The sequence below is a fragment of the Martes martes genome (genome assembly GCF_963455335.1).
Source record: "Martes martes genome assembly, chromosome: 12".
Lineage (NCBI taxonomy): Eukaryota > Metazoa > Chordata > Mammalia > Carnivora > Mustelidae > Martes > Martes martes.
The window spans coordinates 76,845,440-76,864,797 of NC_137900.1; the positions used below are offsets into that span (position 1 = coordinate 76,845,440).

The following is a 19,358-nucleotide window of genomic DNA, read 5'->3' on the forward strand; positions in this document are numbered from 1 at the left end:
AAATTCACCCCTTGTCCTAGTTACCATCTAGAACCCAGGAGAATGAGGGCTGTTTTGCCTTGTCTTTAGCAAAATGTTTTTTGAGCTCCTACTATGTATCAGGCTCTGAGCTAAGCAGTTTGCCTGCCGTATCCTGCAGCTCCAGGTGGGGAACAAGGTCATTGAGAGAGTTCAAGGCAGGGGCAATTTGCAGAGGTGTGGGCGGCATCAAAAGAACCGACAGCAGCTGGCAAAGCACACAGGTCAGACCTGAAGGTACAAGGGGAAGGCATGTGTGACCAGAACCCAGCGAAAGTTAAAGTGTGAACGGTAGTCTGTAGTCCTCCACTGGGTAGAGAAAGTCCCCGCCCACTCACTCTGTCCGCTCTTCCGTCTCTTGTCGGGACCTCCCGTTGGCCAGACCCAGCCAGAAGCAGAGAGCAGGAAGGCGTGAGGCTGCAGCCTGTAGGCCGGATTCCCAGGGCACACAAGAGACCTGGGGGACAAGTGGAGAAAAACCAGCACCTGCTTACATTATCTTGGAAGCTGGATGTTATTTCCCCATTTTGCAGCTGGACAAACTGAGGCCTGGAGGCACGGGGAGATGCAGTAATCTGTGTAAGGCCGTACGGAAAAGCCCTGGCCCAGGAGGCCCTTCCCTAGGACAGAGACTGGGGGAAAAAATCTCGGAGCCCCGAGAGCTATTCTTGGGAATAACGGTGCGCTCAGATGGTCGGAAGTGGGAGGGCCCTTTGAGGGCCCTTACCTCTCCCCATCAAGCCACAGGCACCGAGCAGAGGCCCAGAGACTGAAGAGTCCCAGCATAGGGTCACCGGCATTCAGCAGCACACGCAGGCCGGGACTCAGGTCTCCCAGATCCTCGGCCGGGAAACCACTCTGCTTGCTGCCTCGGGCCGTGCCAGCCAGGACTTACTTCTTTCTGCAAGGCTTGGCAGGCGGGCTATTGCAGCTGGACACAAGGGTGGACTTGTTCCATGGGACAGGGTTCCCCTAGGTCCTGCTGTCGGAGGCCAGGACCCCCGGGGAAAGCCCAGAGCCGCTGCTTGTTTGTTTCCATGGCTGTGTTTGTGCGAGCTCTAGAGCCCAGGCCTCCTTCACCTCCCCCAGGCAGGCCCGTGGCCCCCGCTCCCCTCCCCCTCTGCTCTGGGCCCTCTCAGAGGCCCCGTTGTTTGCAGCGTGGAGTGGAAAATCCCACCCCGGCCTTCGTGAATCATCCCAGAGTCACCCGCTCAGGCTTCAGGCCTTGGAAAGAAATGGCAGCGTTTTTCCACTGCGTGGAGAACAGACAGGGTCTCGGATCAGGCGAGAGGGGGCAGGGGGCGCCCACCCTCACTTGCCCACGGACAGAGTAAGTCCTGAATGGGGAAGGGTTGGGCCTGCGGCTGCAGCTGGGCTGCTGGGTAGCCCCGCCCGGGGTTGGTAGAGGAGAGCCTGGCCAGGCCTGCAGCTGAGGGCTGGGCGACCATGACACGGAGCCGGGCTGTGGACTGACATCACCAGGCTGGGCCGTGGGTCCCAGCTGGCACTCAGAGTCTGCTCTGCAGATGTTGTGGGTGAAGTCAGATTCCCAGCCTGGATGCCCCTGTTTCTGGGGCAGAAGAAATGCCAAGAGGGAATGTCCAGGCCTCCACAGCGCTGACCCACCAGGGTCCCTGAGGGAGCTCTACCTCCTGGAGACTGTCTCTCCCTGGAGCCCTGCATGAGCCTGGCCTCGCTGGGCCTTGGCTTCCTCTCTGTGAGTTGGGCATGGTGTCCTCCTTTCCTCTCCCGCCAGATAACTGGAGAAAGAAGTGGTTGCCACCCTGCAACGCGGGAAGGGCCCGGGTAGGGGAGGTTCTGGGATGCTCATTCCCTAGATGCCTGCAGAGCGGAAGGGCCTTAGCCAAGGCTGCACACCGAATCAGGACATACCTAGCTAAGATTCTCTGCGTGGAAGCTGCCCAAGAGAGGAGAACAAATCAAATGTCCTAGATTGAACCCAGGTTCTGCCTGTTAGCTGTGTGGACTGGGGCAAGTCGCTTTGCTGCTCTGAAGCGCTCTTCGGGGTCTCATCTACTAAAAGGGCTGGATAACGATACTGGGTAACGATACAGCTTAGCCTGAGCCCCTGCATTTCCCTTTAATTCTGGGTCACCTGGAAGATCAGGGCCAACGAGGGCCTTCTGGAAAGGGAAATCTTTGCTCTTCCTGCAAAACAGATGCCAAGGAGGGTGGTTTAAAATTCTGAGTTGGGGAGCTTCCAGGAGCTTGCTTAACAGAAACAACAGCTAACTTTTTGGGCATTAACTGTGTGCCAGGCCCCAGGATTAGCACTTCTTATAGATTATCTGTCAGCTAGGGGCCTTCATATCCTCATTTCACACTTGGAGAATGAAGGCTCGACAGAAGTAGCGTGCCAGAGCCCATGCGGGGGCGCCCAGTGTGAACCCAGGTTCCTGGGGCTCTGCCGCTCCCTGGGGAGGAGCTGAGAGGAGCCTGGCCTGAATCCCAGCAGGGAAACCTGCTGAACAAGATAGAGGAAGAGAAACATCCACCCAGCCCCCAGGCTCTGGATTGAAGGAAGACCGCAGCCAATTTGGCCAAAGGTCCCTGGAGGCTCAGAGGTGTCTGGGACTTGCCTGAGGCCACGCAGCCACCCCTCCCCCCCCCAGGTCCTTTCCAGTGCCCCTGGGGCCTTGGTGCCCATATCTGCCTGTCTGGATCTCTCTTCTGGTTTTTATTCATGGCCGAGCAAGCACGTGGTGTTCATAGGCCAGAACTGTTAACCGAGGCTGCCCAGCGTGAGATCTGGATTAATTACCAGCCAAACCGTACTGGGTTTTCAACACTGATTTTAACTCCGGGCAGGAAACCTGGAATCTCGTTGATGGTTATTTGAAACAAATGAATTCCCCAGGCCTCACACATCCTCGAAAGCCAGGCTTCCTTCGAAGGCTCCGTGTTCAGTTCCTCACATCAGGCACTTAGTTAAACCTCATTGATGCCTTCAGGGTAGACGGGGCAGTGGCCACTGAACCCATGGGGACGGGGAGCAGTGGATACTCAGGCTGAAGGGCTTGCAGAAATCTCCAGCGATTAAGTGGCAAAACTGGAATTTGAACGAAGGTCAGCCCTCCATTCAGTAAGTCTGCTTGGCTGCCTCCCTTCCATGCTGCAGGGTTAGGCCTTTCTCTTGTGGGAAATAGGGAGCCATTGAATGTCGTTGAGCAGGAGAGTACTTTGGGAAGATGAACAAGGCTGTGGTGAGGAGGACAGGAGGGGAGAGAAGGTGGACATGGGGAGACCAATGAGGGGGCTGTTGCGGGTTCTCTGGGAGCAGTGATGAAAGTTGGATCAGGCTGTGACCCCTGGAACAGATGGAACATTTGAGTGATGTTTAGACCCCAGTCATTGTGTTAAACATTCACCGTCTCTCATTTCATCCTTGTGACCGTCCTGTGAAGAGGGTATTCTTGCCCCCGTTTTATAGGCACAGGCTGGCTGAAGAACTTGCCCAAACCCAGCTGGTAAGTGGCAGCATGGGGTTTGAACCCAGGCCTGTCGGATGCAAAACCCTTTGTCTATACCCTATACGCTGCCCGGCCTCTCCATGTACGCAGATACGCCGTGGGCAAATCCCTTCCCTGTCTGGCTCTGCGGAGAACTTGGCTGAGCTCTGAGGTCTCTTGCTGTTTTATCTTTTTTTTTTTTTTAAGATTTTTAATTTATTTGTTTGACGGACAGAGATTACAAGTAGGCAGAGAGGCAGGCAGAGAGAGAGGAGGAAGTAGGCTCCCCGCTGAGCAGAGAGCCCGACGTGGGGCTCAATCCCAGGACCCTGGAATCATGACCCGAGCGGAAGGCAGAGGCTTTAACCCACTGAGCCACCCAGACGCCCCTCCTGCTGTTTTATCTTATCAGACATTTAACTGAGTCCTGGGGAGAGCGAATTAGATCCTTTGAGGAGACCATGGTCTAGCGGGAGAGACAGGCTTTGGGGCAGACAATTCCCCAAATAATATATAAATAAAAAATGGAAAGCGGGGACTTGACTCAAGCTGGGGGAGGGATCGGGGAAGCCTTCCTGGAGGAGGTGGTACCCTGGGTAAGTTTGCTGAATGATAAAAGGCAAAAACTTAAAAGACTGTGAAACAGCAGCTGCAAAGGCCTGAAAGGCCCAAAGAGCATGAGTTTCTAAGGTCTCAGAGAACCCCTCTTCTCGGTTGTGGAGTGTCCATGCCCAGACCTCTGGAGATGCTTGTGGAACGACTGCTTGAACCCATTCCCTGCTGCCCTGTGGCGCTGACGCTGTCTTCTTGCTTTTTCTTTCAGGGTCCCCCTGGGCTGCCTGGGCTCCCTGGGCCCCCTGGTGCACGGGGGCCTCGGGTAAGTGATCACACGCTGTCCTTTGGGTCTCTGGCTGGCTCTTTGGCCTGTGTCCCAGTGCCCCTGAAGTTTCAGACTTGCTGTGTGTCCCCAGGCTGTTTCCTGCCTCCCCCCAGCACCCATTTTTCACTTTGTCCATTGGAGCGAACTCAGGGCTTTTTGGGGGCGCTGTGTGGACAGGCATGCCATAGGGACAGCAATGACCTCTTATAGGGTCTCAGGTGTTCGTGGTGGGTATCACCCTTGGCAGCCTGGAGTGGAGAAGGGGTTTCTGCCGACCACATCCCCTGAGCTGATGGGTTTCAGCGTTTGTCCAGGAGAAAAGCTGCCTTGGGAGGACACGACCCTTGTGTCCCTCCTCCCATCTCCACGGGGCCATCCTGGGGTGGGGATGCCGACACGGGCAAGGTAGGGGGGAGATCCCCATGCTGAGAGTTTTGATCAGAGGTGGAAGGATGGCTTCGCAGGGCTGCAGCGGCAGAGAGGAGCTAGCCTGAGCCTTGGTGTGGAAAAGAACTCCCATGTTATGCCTTGCGTGCAGGGAACACGGCTCTGTTTGAGCCCCTCTCCCCTGCCCCAGGACCCCCGTGGACCAGGATAATCATTCGCATGTTGGGGATGAGGAAGCCGAACATATAGGAAATAGAAGAGCCAGGATGGGAACCTAGTCCCTGAACTATGCTGGCACCCCTGGGGGTCCTCTTGGAGAAAAATCTGTCCTTTTCCCAAGAGGGCTCAGACCCATGATGCCTGGCACCTGCACCCAGGCTGAATCAGCCTTTCCCACGCTGGGTGCCTGGCAAGGCTCTGGCAGAGACAGCTGCCTGGGGCATATTTTTAGCTCGGAGCCCAGCGGATGGTTCTGGTTATGCAATTACTCCAGACCTGGCCCTGTGCTCTCTGGGCCCAGGGCTCTGGAATCTGCTGTCTGAGGCAGCATTTCCTCCTGGCTCCAGAGTCTCCGTGGAGCACTTACCCAGAGCTGGGGACCCCAGAAGTACCAGGGTTCCTGCAGCCTGGGTGCAGGATGAGGCCCTTTGACTTAGCAGGCAGTTTGCCCTTCCGAATGCCTCCTCTGCACCTTTGCTAGGTCAGCCTCTTGGCCTGACCTGGCGTGCCCTTCTTTGCAAGCTCCTTCTCCATCCCCTGCTGAGATCAAATGCCATCTCGTTTGCTGACGACTGCCCCCTTCTCCGAGTTCCTGCAGCAGGTTTTCGCTGCTCTGGATGGCACGGATGACTTTCCTAAAGCTCACGCAGACCGCTGACCTTTGTTGGCGGAGCTGCGATTGGGTGATCTCGTCCCACCAGCCCAGCCTTCCCGAGAAATGGGTTCCCATGTCGTCCCCATGCTTCTAGATGAGGAAACTGAGGCTCAGAAAAGTTTGGTTACTTTGGAGAAAGTCAACCAGAGTGTCAATGCCAGAGCTAGGATTGAACCCAGACAGTCTGATCCCAGAACCTGTGATCTTAACCATCTATCACGCTGATTTCTCTCTACCCAAACGAGCCCCTCTGGACCAGAGCCAGGCTCTGTTTCTTTCTCTTTCTCACACGCTGCCTAGCAGAGTGCCCTGCATGCAACAGGTGCTGGGCAAATGGTTACTAAGGAGTTCTAGTCTGGGAGTCAACAACATTTCCCCCCAGAAGCTGTGTGATCTTAGGCAAATCCCTTCCCTTCTCTGGGCCTCAGTTTCCCATCTATAAAGCATGGAGTCTGCTCAGGATTTGCCAAGGCATTTCCTTGGAACCGTATTTCCAAGGTTCCTCCCAGCTGTGAAATTCCATGAGTGAGGGAATGACTCTCCCATCATCCTTCTCAGGCTTTCTGTGTGCTCTCCCTCCCCACCACGCAGCCCCTCCCCCCGCCATCATCCTGTTTCTAGGCTAGAAATTCCATAGATCATAAAATTCCAGAGATAGTAGAATGCGAAAAGTAGACCATCCCAGCTCCTCTCTGCACGATGACAGCTCTGGGGCTCGGGGAGTGGCAGGGCCCTACCGGAGGTTGTCCAAAGCTCAGTGGCATCCCCCTTCCCACCTCCACGTACTTCCCCAGCCTGTGCAAGGATGTTGGGGAATCCCTGGGCCCTCCCCATACCCGGCTTTCTGGGCCGCAGCATTTACAGTATTGGTCTGCTTGGCTCCTGGTCAACTATGTGCTCCGTTTCTTTGCAAGGCAGTGGCGGGAGAGGGGTGGGGAGGTGGGGGGCGAGGAAAGCAGGAAGCCCCTGCTTCTACAGGCTACAGGCCGGGTGGGTAGCCGAGCACTCCAGCCTGCCATCTTTGGGGCAACCGGGGGCAGAACTGGGGAGAAGGTAGCCACCCCTGGCTTCCCACAGCCCACGCCTGTTTCTGGAGTGTTGGTCAGGGGCCCCTTCTCAAACACGCCTACCCATCTTAGACCCAGTTCCATCTGAGCTCTGAGGTTAGACCCCAGGAGACTGGGCTGGAGTGAGTATCTCAGGTCTTCCGGATTCCTTAGAGACCGGCGGGGGTCTCTGTTGGGGAGAGCAAGGCTGGGGAAGGGGGTTGCTCACAGCTGGTTCCAAGTCCCGTCCTTGTGCTGGAAGACCGTGTTGGGTGGAATGCTGGAGAGGGCTGGAGAGCGGGTTATTTTAGAAGGAGGGTCACCCATGACACCGTTCTCAACCCCAGGCCGAGTGAGCTTCTGAACACTGTTCCTTTTCAACGTGTTTAGAGAAGGGGAGGGTCCCTGTGCAGGCATCGAGGAAGAGGGAGGTGTCTTGGATGGAATGTGACAGGCTGCAGCTGGAAAGTTGGCCTCGGAGAGGGAGGAAGGAAGCAAGTTCATACACAGCCAGCCAGATGAGTCAAGAGGGGCCAGGGACAAGGGCAGTGTGTCTAGAAGCTGGCGTGGTGGGGCACCTCTGGGCTTCTTGAGCCGTCTCTCCACACCCCCAATGCTCCAGATTATTCCTGCTGGACAAAGACTCTGGGGAGTGACCCCACTCTTCAGGCTCTGTGTCTATTACTGGCTGCAAGACCCTAACCCAGGGCCTTTGCTGGAGAAAGTGGACATAACAGGCTCCAGCTGTTCCGCAGGATTCAGAGAGGACCTGGGAAAATCTGGTGCCATGAATAAGGCCTGGACCCTAAGCCAGCAGGCCTGGGTCCCAGCCCTCGCTTGGCCACCTCTCTGCTGTGTGACTTGGCCAAGACTCTTTGACACTCTGGGCCCAGTCTTCCTAGCTGCTTCAAGGCCCCTGGAGGACCTGTCAGCTCAAAGCTCATAGGATCCTAAGGGAGAGCTCTCTGGCTGGGCTGTGGCCACAGGAGGGAGGCTCCTTTGTTCAGAAGATGCCAAGTCCTCCCTTCACTGGGCTCTCGACTCCAAAGGCTCACATCACAGTCCCGCTGGAGTCAAAAGGGAGCAGTGCCATTAGGCCGAAGTCCTAGACGATCCCCTGGAGGAGGTGGCATGTACGTCCAGGCCTCGAAGGACAGGGCTGGTAGCAGTTGGAGGGGACGGATCAGAAGGAAATGCCAGATGATGGGAATGGCACAGGGCACTGACGAGCAGCGGTGGAGGGAAGCAGGTAGCTAAGTCCACTTTGAGCCTGGGAAGCCAGCCTGGGAAGGGCTGCTCAGCCAGGGGGAGAGAGCCAGGAGGCAGTAAAGAAAAATTCAGAGGTTGAGCCCTTGTGCTCTGAAGTCACACATCTCAGGCTGGCCTCTAGCTCGGCCCCCGAGCAGCTGAGCGACCTGAGGAAGTTCTCAACCTCTCTGAGCACTGGCTCCATCTTCAAAGTAGGAATAATGATAGCCCCTGCCTCTTGGGTTCGTAGAGTAAAATGAGGTAATGGATGGCAGGTGTTCACGGTGGGGCCGGGCATCAAGGGGGCCCTCCCTAAAAGTAGGCCGCCATGACAGTCCTGCTAAGAAGCTGAGAAGCTTCTGGCTAGCTGAGAAGACCCAGTGGGTGGAAGGCTCCTGCCAGGCATTGCTGTGGGAAGTGGAGTGACCCCCACTTTCCCCTCACCTCTTTGTTTCTTTTCCCTTTCAGGGTCCTCCTGGGCCTTATGGAAATCCAGGCCTCCCCGGCCCTCCTGGAGCCAAAGTGAGTATTTGCTGTGGGGTCTGGGGGTAGGGCCATGGAGGGGGTGCTGGGGTTGGGACTACATTGGAGGTGCTTCCTAGGGGCCCCTGTTGGGAGGGGCTCCGTGCCACGGGCGCCCCCTGAGCGCCTCCCAAGTGGCAGGCAGTGGTACGGTGAGGACTTGAAGTGCAGCTTCTGGTTGGGGGAGGGATTAGGGAGGGACGGGCAGTTGGAGCCTAGAGCCCTCGAAGGAGAACAGGAAGAAGGGTCATTTGCTGCCAAAAAGGGAAGGCCTTGAATGTCGGACTAGAGGCGGAAATTTTACTGGGTCTTCAGACTTATCCTGGGAAGCGTGTCATCTTTGGAGCTGGGGAAGAACATGGTCGTGTTTGGGAATGATGGCTGGATGTCGTGTGGATGTGGACAGGAGGTGGGGACCAGAGCAGAGACAGGGAGACCCTGGGGGTGGGGGAGGGGACAGGGAAGGGATGAGGCTAGCCCAGCCAGCTTAGGGGTGTGGGAGGAGCGGAAGTGGATGCACTCACGATGTGTGTGTGTGGGGGGGTGGTTTAGAGAGAACGCAGCCGTGGGGGAGCTGTAAGAGACCAGTGACACCCTGGTGTTAGCCTCAGTGACCCAACCGGGCTACCCTGGAGAAGGAAGGCGAGGGCCATGTTCATTTGGGAACTGGGAGCCCTGCCAGGTGGAGATGATACATGCACACAGACATTCTGGAGCTCTCTGCAGAGCACTGAGCTGGAGATGAGCCCTGAGGGGTGGAGGTGACCACACAGATGCCACCTGCCCCAAGGAGCCCTCCTAGAATGTTTCAGTTAACTTTACCATGAGACCACAGAGACCAGAGTGAGTGGCACCCTGACACCTGCTGGGATCCCCAGCCCTGGAGCACCCCGCTCTGTTCCTGGTGCTCCAGCAGCAAACAGGGCTGTCCAGGGCCACACTTGGTATGAGCAGCCAGAGCGCCAAAAAGTGTGCCCAGCCAGCAACATTTAGGTCATGGGGAGGTCTCCAGGAACGGCTGGAGACCGGAGGAGGGCAAAGAAGTTGCGAGGTCAGGGGAGCCAAGAGCACGGGGGCTGTGCTGAAGGGGCGGGAAGCAGGCCCAGAGGGAAGGCAGAGGGGTACCTGGCTAGGACACTGCCTGGCCCAGCCTGTCCTCTGAGGGGTAACCCGGGTGGCCAGCCCCAAGGTCATTCTTTGCTAGGGCTGTTGTGCAGATGGAGTGGTTTAGGGAAAGCTGTTAACCACTTGGTCTCCAGGTCATGCTACCTCCAAAGGCCGGCTCTGGCACTCACCAGCTTATCTGGGAGTTTGGGACACATGGCCCGGGCTGGGCTGGTGTCCTTCCTTGCAGAGCAAGCTCAGCAAGGTGCCCCATGGCCAGCAAGTGCCCGAAAGTGCTGTGGTTTTAATGAGGTGAATGGTGCAGGGTTTGATAGCATAGCTGTCTTCCTGGGCAAACACAGACAAAAATAATCGCCTGTATGCGGGGCCTTACTGTGGGCACTGTGCCCAGTGCATGTACTTGACGTAGCTTGTCTTCATTTGATCCCTGCAAAGACCCAAAGACATGGGAGGAGATCCTGTACCCGTGTACAGATAGGGAAATGGAGGTTTGGGCACATGAAGGCGCCATCTAGGAAAGGACTGCAGGACCTGCCCGCCGTGGGCTAGGCGCAAAGAAGGAGCCCCCTTGCTCCCCCTCTGCTCTGCACAGGCCTCAAGCCTCCCAGGCCGTGGGGTCCTTCAAGGGCTGAGGACCCAGCTATTCTGAACTGCCAGGTTTGCTCAGCAACATGCCGTTCTGGGTCTGCTCAGGGACTGTCCCGTCTGGAGCATCCCGCTCCGTCCCGCTCCCGCCCTTGCTTCTGCGCTCCGTCCAGCTTCCAGATTGATTCCTTGCTTCTGTGGTAGCGGATGCTCCACAGGTCCCTCCTCCGGTCCATGCCGGCCCGCACAGCAGGGCCCCAGCCCCAAGCCCGCGGCGGCCCCGGTCTGGCCCGTAGCCCGCTCCCATCCCACCAGCAGATGTTCTGAGGCAGGAGGGGGGGCCCCCCCAGCCGTTTCTCTCTCCATTTAGAGAAGTAGCTCTGGGGGTGCTGAGGGAGGCTTGTATCTGGCAGGTGACCCCTCTTCCTGCGGCCACATGGGACTGGGGCGTGTGGACATGGGGTCTGCTGGACGGGACTCCCGCCTGCTTCTGCAGAGAAGGGTGTGGGTTCCAGAAAATACACGGCAATGGGAGGCTGATTCTGCCAGTAGTGCTTACATAAAGCGCCAAGGGGAAAAGCCATGCCCTTTGCCAGACACCTGGCTTGCAGCCCGGGGGTGAGCACAGGTGGCCCCAGGACAGGCCAGTGGGGCGGGAGACCCCAGTTGGCTGGGCTCAGGGTTGCCCTTGGGCTGCCCTTGATCTGAGGTGTGGCCAGGACAAGGTTAAAGCAGAGGCTCTCCCAGAGTGGAATTCCTGACTGAGCTGAGCTTGGCAGAGAATGGTGTATATCTGCACCGAGGGTATGATTCTGGGGAGAAGGTCCTCCCTGTGTCCCAGATCCCCTTTGGGCCTGGGAGGGGACCTGGTGGGACTGGAGGGCTGGCCTCCCCCAGGCCCCATGCTGGCTCCCCCTCTTGCACACGATGTTGCCTCCTAGAGCCATCGTGGGCCCCCCCCAACCAATCCGGTCATCTCCTTCAGTTGGCAAATGTTTATTGAACACCTACTGTGTGCTGTTGATGGAGAAATCAGTCAGACAGGAGGGTGTGCCCAGGTGGCAGGGAGGCCGCACTCTGTCTGGACGGGTCACTGTTCGCTCATTGCTTCAGTGAGGTTATGGAGCCCTCGGGACCTTATGGCCTTGTGGGATGAAGACTGAGGGGTGGGAGAGACCAGTGGGGTTAGGAGGATCTAGAAGGGGAGGAGGATCAAATGAAGGACTTGAGTCACAAAGACGCCAAGGTGACTTGCCCGGTGTCACTGGCGGTGACTGGCACTGGCAGGACTGCTTTGGGATCCTTGCTGAAAGACCCTTGTCAGGGCCGTTATAGTGTGACCCACCTCCCTCAGACCCCAAGGCCTTACCCATGTGCTATAGACCGGTACACCCCATGTTCAGATCCATCAAGGAGAGGGCAGGTCAGCTCCCACGTGGGGTCAAGATCCAGGACTTTGAGCCATCCCCCTAGAACGACAGCACTGGCTGACCTCGGAGGCCCAGGGTTGAGTCATTGGATGGATTCATATCGCCAACCGACTTGCATGTGTTGCTGCAGGAGAGGGCAGAGGTTAAGAGCACAGACCCTGGAGCCAGATGATCGAAGTTCAAACCCCAGCTCTGTCACGTCCCAGTTCCCTGACTCTGGGTACATTACTTCAGCTTTCCGTGCCTCAGTTTCCTTATCTAGAAAACGGAGGGGAAGAGTCGCTGCCCCCTTGAGTTGTCACAAGGAGTAACCGAGTTACTTCGAGCAGTGCTGGCCCGTGGAAGGGTCAGCTGTCAGTATGGGCAAGGTGTTGGCCCTGTACTGGGGCCCCAGCAAGGACAGTCCCTGCCTTCGTGGAAACAAGCTAATCACACTGATAAATGCAGAATCATGTCATGATCATGGCTCCATGTGAGAGGCCTGGGATGCCTGCCACAGTGCAGACTGGGCTGGTCTAGGAGCTGAGGCACACCTTCCTGGAGGGCAGATGGGTCATACTGAGGTCTGAAATGCACCAGGTGACAAGGCACAGGCGCAGGAGGAGGCCCGGTTGGGCGGCAGGCCTGGGAGGTGGTGGTAAGGCTTTTGGGCTTCATCCGAGCAGCAGCAGGAAGACGCGCAAAGGTTTCTAGCAGAGGCGACATGATCAGGTGAGGTCTGCAGAGGTCGCCGGGCAGCCTGAGAAGCTGGGCCTGGCTGGCAGCCAGCAGGGAGGCCCAGAGTGGCTGTGCAGGGGATGCTGATGTGCACCATGGTGCACGCAGGTGGGATGCAGGGCTGGGGGTAGGTGAGGGGCCCTGGGCTGGAGGCAGTCGGGCCTCCTCCCAGCTGTGCAGGAAGGCCGGGGCTGCCCATGCCAGAGGAGAGGGAGCCCGGCCCCACTCTTCCTGGCAGGCGGCCGCTCGATTCCTGGTGTGGCCTGCTCAGTGCAGTGAATTACCCAGGATGATTAGGGGCCCTCCGGCACTGGGGGGCCTGGGCAGGGGGAGAGGCGGGCAGGAAGGAGCAGACTTGGTGAGCCAGGGGGCTGCCAGCAGAGCTGGTTGGGGCTGAGGTGGAGAAAGCCTGCAGGGTTCTCAAGTCCCAGCCTTCACTTGCCCTTCCTCTGATGGCAGAGGTGGGGCATGCTCATTAAGGAACGTGTGGAATAGTCTAGAAAGTATCAAGAAGAAAGTAAGCTGTCTGCAGTGGCTCTGCCTGGTGATTAGCACTGAGTGCCTTTTGAGGACTGGGCCAAGGACTGGCCAAGAGCTTTACACCCTTTGTGGGGCTGAAGTTACCACTGCCATTTTACGGATGAAAAAACTAAGGTCTAAGTGGCAAAGTAACTGGACCAGAGTCACATTTCTGATAAGGGGCAGAGACAGGATTTGAACCCTCTGCTGCCTAACTCCAAAGCCTGTATGTGCTTTTAGCTACAAGGCAATTTTGCTCCATAGTTCTATGGCCTTCCTCTGTAGAGTAAGTCACATATACATTATATATATGTTTGAGTATGTATATATTATAGACACAAGTTCTATATAAGTAGCATATATATATTTTTAATCAAAATAAATCAGAATTTTTATTTCTTAACATATGTTAGCATACATGTAATGTAATATATATGCTAATATACATATATAACATATTAAAATGCATGCATACAGACACAAAGATACAGATGCAGCTACACGTACAGGCACCCATACGTGTGTATAAATTAAAATATGCCCTGCACATTAGTGCTTTATGGGTTTGCTTGTTTTATTAGCAGTTGCCTTCTAGAGTCACTTAAAAAAATAATAATAATAAATAAACAAATAAAAGTCACTTTATTGTTTTCACTTCAGTTCATTGATCACCCAGAAGAAGAAGGCTTTTCTTATATCTGTTTGCCATTTGTATTTTATCATTTATGCATTTGTTTATTTGGGGGGTTGGGATGCTGTCTTTCATTATGGATTTGTACAGTTACTGATATTTGCATAGTAAGATTACACAGGCTTCATCGGCCTTGTGAGTATATTTCAGTTTGGCTGTTTGCCTGAAGAGTGTTCATGATGATATTCACAAATAAAAGTTTTATCTATTTTTTTTGGACTAACAATAACAGCTAACACGAACTTATGGAGGAACTTATGTCAGGAGTTTGGAGAGGGTTCCTCCCATATGTAAAATTTATTGTTCCTCACGTTTATACTTGGACATTTTTTCCCCACCACATGATCAGATAGGTATTCATTTATATTCTAGTCATTGCATAGTTTCATTTGTATTCTTAAAGATTTTAAACCATCTGGTGTTAATCTTCATAGGGGGGTGGGTATGAGATGGGGCTGTAACTTTATTTTTTCCCCCATAGTTAACCATTTATTAAATAACCTTGACTCTACTGCTTATCATATGATAGAGCGAGATCTATTCCCGGCCATTCAAATATGTTTCATTGCTCTGTTTGTATACTTTTTGCTAAAATACTACTTTATATGACATCTGTGATCTTTTTGTGTCTTCTTTCCTTGTTATTTTAAAATGTTTCTGGCTCTTTATTCTGTCAGATGAACTTAATGCCCATCTTAATCATTTCCTTAAAAACATCCTTGGGATTTTTATTGGAATTATATTAGATGTGTGTATTAATTTGTAAAGAATTAGCAGTTTTATTTTTTTATTTCTTATTTTTTAAAGATTTTATTTATTTATTTGACACGCAGAGAGAGATAACAAATAGGCAGAGAGACAGGCAGAGAGAGAGGGGGGAAGCAGGCTACCTGCTGAGCAGAGAGCCCGATGCGGGACTCGATCCCAGGACCCTGAGATGGTAACCTGAGCCGAAGACAGAGGCTTAACCCACTGAGCCACCCAGGCACCCAAGAATTAGCAGTTTTAAAATACTACGTTTTCCTATCTAAAACCATAACATGTCTTCTCATTTGGTTGAGTTTTTTAAACACCTCTTAGTAAACTTTTATAGGTTTTATTGTATAAGGCCGGCACAGCTCTGGTTTTTGCTTAGAAATTTTATATTTTTGTTGCTGTTATGAGTGAAATATTTTCCCCATTCCATTTTCTAGCTGGCTGTCAGCTACTGACGAGGACTGTTGACTTTTGTATTTTTGTACTTTTTGTGTTTATTTTATAACCACACCCTGTACTGTGTGATTTTATTGATTTTAACAGTATTTCAGTTAGTTCTCCTGTATTTTCTAGACAGGTCCTCATATTGCTTGCAAAAAAGGACATACTTTTGTCTCCTTTTCCTCAAAGGCTAATTGTCCCATTTGTTTTTCTTGCCCTATTGCATTGGCCGGAACTTCTAAACACATGACATAGTGATAGTGGGAGGCCCAGGCTGTCTTCAGTGGAAGCCCGTCTGAGCCAATCCCAGCCTTAGAGTTGTCTCTTGAGAGTCTATTCATTCATTTGCTCATCTGTGAAATGTTTTATGATGTCTCTTCTGTTCCAGGCCTTGTGCTGGGTACTTGGATTAGAGATGACCTATGCAGGGGACTTCTGGCCCAGAATTTCCCAATCCTTCACGATCTGTTCCTCCTTTGTGTCGGTCCCTCTCTAGACCTCGGCCTCTCAGAACCCTCTATTCCTCTGCTTTCCAGCCCTACCTGCAGAAAAGGAGCTCGGCATAGTCCCCACTCCCACTATATTTGTAGCATTTATGGCTAAGGATATACCTTCCCATCTGTCTTCTGGTTCCCAGAGGCTCTGTTAACGAGTTCGGAGGGAGTACCATTCCCCACGCAGACAGGGAAAGGGGGTCGCCCAGGGTCACATAGGTTTGTTGGCTGGAGAGCTGGGTTGGCAACCAGGTTCTCATTTTAACCAATGTGTAAGCAATTAATTAGACCTTATATATTCCTTCTTTCTGTCACTGGGGAATCTGTAGGAATCTGGCTGGGAAGCCATATAGTCTTCTCCATCCCAGAAGTCACACCTTCGCCTGACCAGGGGTGCTTCCAGCATCCCTGGAGTTGAAAGTTCATCTGCCTCCCTCCTTGACTTCCTCCAGCCTTAGCTTAGCTGGAGCTCCCTTCAGGGATTTCCCCTCTGTCTGGGTCAAGTTCTCCCAGATGTCCTCCTTATTCCACTTATCATTGGATGGTAGTTCTTAATCTGTAGTGTACTGACAGGTAAAGAGCTTGGGCTCTGAAACCAGACCCTCTCCCTGGGTCGAAGTCCCATTTACATATTATACGACCTTGGATAAGTGACTTAGCCTCTCTGTACCTTAGTTTACCCATCTGTGAAATGGGATGGTGATCGTTGCTACCTCACGGATTTATGTGTCCAGGGCTCAGAAGAGCACCCAGTAAATGCTAGTGCTGATTATCATTACTGGTCTCTGATTTCTCCTTCGAGAGGCCCCCATGAACATGAACTGTGCCATGTTCCCCATGGCGGTGTTCTGTGTTCACCCCAAAGCTTGGCTCAGAGTACATGTTCACTATGTATTTGTACTTGTGGCTGTTGTACTCGGGTAGGGCTTACCTCCTAAGCACTTTGCCAGCTGCTGAGAATGCAGAGTGAAATCCGCCCATGACGGCAATGGCCCAGGTAAGGAGCCCGGACAGGGGAGCTAGTCCATCGTATCTTCAGGTCTTGGTTTCCCCTTTTATAAAATGACAGAACAGGGTACACGAAGGCCCACCCCTGACTGCGTCTCAAGCCCAGCTGCTCTACCAGCCACAGACCGAGGTGGGCGAGGGCGGGGTGGGGAAAATCTGCTGTCCTTTTTTGGCCATTGGAATCCTTGGTAGCCCTGAGCTTGGCTTTGTATTTGCACTATGGACATAAAAGGCATTGGAGTGGGGCTTGTGAGGAGCAGAGGGTGGGAGATGTGTGTGGGGGCGGCCAAGGCGAGGTGGTAGGTCCCAGAGGGTGGGTTCTGCAGAAGTGACCTGGAGGGGCCCAGGTGGACAGGATGTTGGTGTTCCAACAGGGAGGGCCTGGTCTTCCCCCAGGGACGGCTGTCACCCGGTCAGAGGGAGTGCTGGAGAAGCAGCCAGGCTTTTCATTCATAAACGGGTAAATGAGCGCGGGCACTAGCCAGACCTGGGAGGACCTTGTCTCTTACCTGTGTGTCACCCCAGGCAGAGACCCGGCCTCTCTGAACCTGGGGCTCAGTCCTGAATTGCAACCATCAGTGTTAAGAGGACGAATGGACACAGTGTTGGACATGGGGTCGGTGGCAGAGAGACCTGTCCTCTGTAAGGCTCTGTCCAGTTCAAGTGTAGTGGCTTCTTGTGGAGAGCAGTGGAGCCAGGATTCGGAAGGGCTGGGTTCCGATGAAGAAAGGGACCAAATGGGAGCTAATTAAAGTTGGCCAAACTACCTCTCCCATGGGTCACATCCATTATCTCACTGGGTCCTTGCCAAGAAACCCAAGACGCTGGGGGATGTGTGTGCGTGTGTGTATGAGAGCGTGCACCCGTGTGCCTGTGTGTGTTTGCATGCACCCGTGTGCATGTGTGTACGTGAGCACACACCCGTGTGTATGTGTGAGTGTGCCCATGTGTGTGCACCTACATGTGAGAGAATGTGTACGCACATGCCTACATGTGAATGTGCGCATGTACGTGCGCATACCTGTGTGCAGGTGTGAGTGTGCATGCGCCCTCACGCGCATGTGTGCCGTGTCCGTGTGCGCGTGTCTGTTGTGCAGCCCCCATTTTAAGGCTAGGCAGTGGAGGCTCAGAGACATGAAGTGATTTGCCCGAGGTCCCTCTGGGATTTCCTGCCTTCAGCCCAGGGCTGTGACTCAGGGCCCAGCTTGGGGAGGGAGTGTGGGAGTGAGCATGAGGGATAGAGATCAGGGGTTCTTGGAAGGTGACATCAGGGTGGACCCACTCTCCAAAGGACTGTTTTCTGAGTAACTGAGCCACATTGGGCCAAAGGAGCAGGCTGGCAGCCAGGAGCCCTCGGCAGCGCCAGAGAGAGAGAGCTGCTGTACCCCGCGGGTCCTCTCCCTCAGCCTCGTGCTCGGAGGAGCCGGGATCCTCATGACGGGGACCTTCCCATACGCTAGGCACAAAGGGTACTTGTCTCTGACTGGGAACCCACCGCTTACCGGTTTCTCCCCGATTTACTGCCTATTCTAACTCTTCGGGTCTCAGGACCTCCCGGAACACAGACTTGGGAACGACAACTTGAGGAGTCTGTCTTCGCTCTGCCTGGGCCTCAACACGGGGCCTCAGATCATCCCTTTCCTCCTCCTAGCCTCAGTTTCCCTAGGTGGATGGGGGGAAGGGTAATAACACTTCCCTTGCCCGCACCATCAGGCTATTGTGAGACTCTCGTGAGACCAGGGTACCGCACACAGTGAGGGGCTGTGCACAGACGTGAGTGGGTCTTACCACGCTGACCCTCGGTAAATGGAGAACAGCGTGGTGAGCGTACTAGAAATTCAAGAAGAATTGGGCGTGCTTCCTCGACACGTCTCTCAGGAGCGCTCTGAGAGCCCAGGGGAACAAGTCAGGAGGCAGTCCTAGCAACACGCACATGCAAGGATTGGTCAGCAGAGATCTACCAGCTGGTGGGGAGGACACCTTCCTGCTGCATCTTGGAAAATGTCTATAGTGTGGTGAATGCTACTTGAGGAACGGTTTTCTAGGTGGGCGTGACGGCCTGAGCCAGGACCTGGCAGCAGGGAAGTACAGGGCATGCTGATGATGGGCTGAGGTCTGGCAAGGAGTAGAGGGACCCTGTCTGTGGGTTTAGCAACTGGAAAGAGAGCCAGGTTTGCAGAGGGTGGGTGGAACCAGATGGTAGAAGACACGGGACACCAAGGGAGGAGTTCAGAGATGTCATCGTGCAGTCAGTGGGGAGCTATGGAAGGTGTTAGGGCAGGGAAGAACGGAACTGGAAAAGACACACCCCCCCGCCCCCAGAGGTGTGTGACTGAGGGGGATGGATGGGAAGACATTGTAACAGGGGACAGGACTTTGAGCAGAGGTTGTGGGGAGATAGCCTCTCTAGACGACTCTAGAAAGAATTATTTTTCTTTCAGGGACAGAAGGGGGACCCAGGGCTCTCACCAGGAAAGGCCCTCGATGGGGCAAAGGTAGGTTTCCAGGGACCCCAGCGTCGAGGACAGTGGGGGAGTGGACCGTAGGGAAACTTCCCTGCCCCGGCAGAGGCCGCTGCGTGTCAGAGGCAGGAGGTGGCGAAGTAGCCAGAGAAGAGTGTGGTTTTGGTGTTTTCCTTGAAGTCCTTCAGCTCTCCCCATGCCAAACCCAGAGTTCTTCCCTGCACTTTTTTTGGGGGTGCAGCCCGTAAGACTGACAACAGCTTTTGCCTGTGGACACACCCTTGGCGAGTGATCTTTTGCGTAATGTCCTGCATTTCTGTAGGGCCCTCTAGGTGACCCTTGGCGTGCAGAAGCTTTCTGCTAGCACACACCCAGGAAGCTTCCAACAAACATTCAGAATTGCCTCTGAGGTTAATTTGAGCCGACAGGTCTGTGGATTTCTAGGAGGTGGGAAAGGATCAGGCCAGAGATTCAGGGCTCCCTATCTCCGAAGGGCTACGGGACCAGAAGTTTCTCATGGAAAAGGGAATACTTAGGCCAGAGGACTTCATGCATCCCTGAAGCAGCCCCCCACACCCATACACTGATGAAGGGGTCTGGAAGGAGCACAGGACAGTTGGGAACAGGGGAACCCAGACTTTTAAGTAAGACCTCCAGCACTCAGACATATATGTGTCCTGGAAGG

General features: G+C 54.3%; 1 protein-coding gene across 1 annotated transcript in view; it reads left to right on the forward strand.

The window, feature by feature from the left end:
- COL27A1 (collagen type XXVII alpha 1 chain) overlaps nt 1–19,358 on the forward strand; it is a gene marked incomplete at its 5' end in the record, with an annotated part of 135,923 nt that overhangs the window by 15,324 nt on the left and 101,241 nt on the right. The window contains 3 exons of the mRNA XM_080819190.1: nt 4,312–4,365; nt 8,392–8,445; nt 18,653–18,706. Coding sequence (XP_080675316.1) covers nt 4,312–4,365; nt 8,392–8,445; nt 18,653–18,706 — 162 coding nt within the window. The remainder of the gene's footprint in view (nt 1–4,311; nt 4,366–8,391; nt 8,446–18,652; nt 18,707–19,358) is intronic.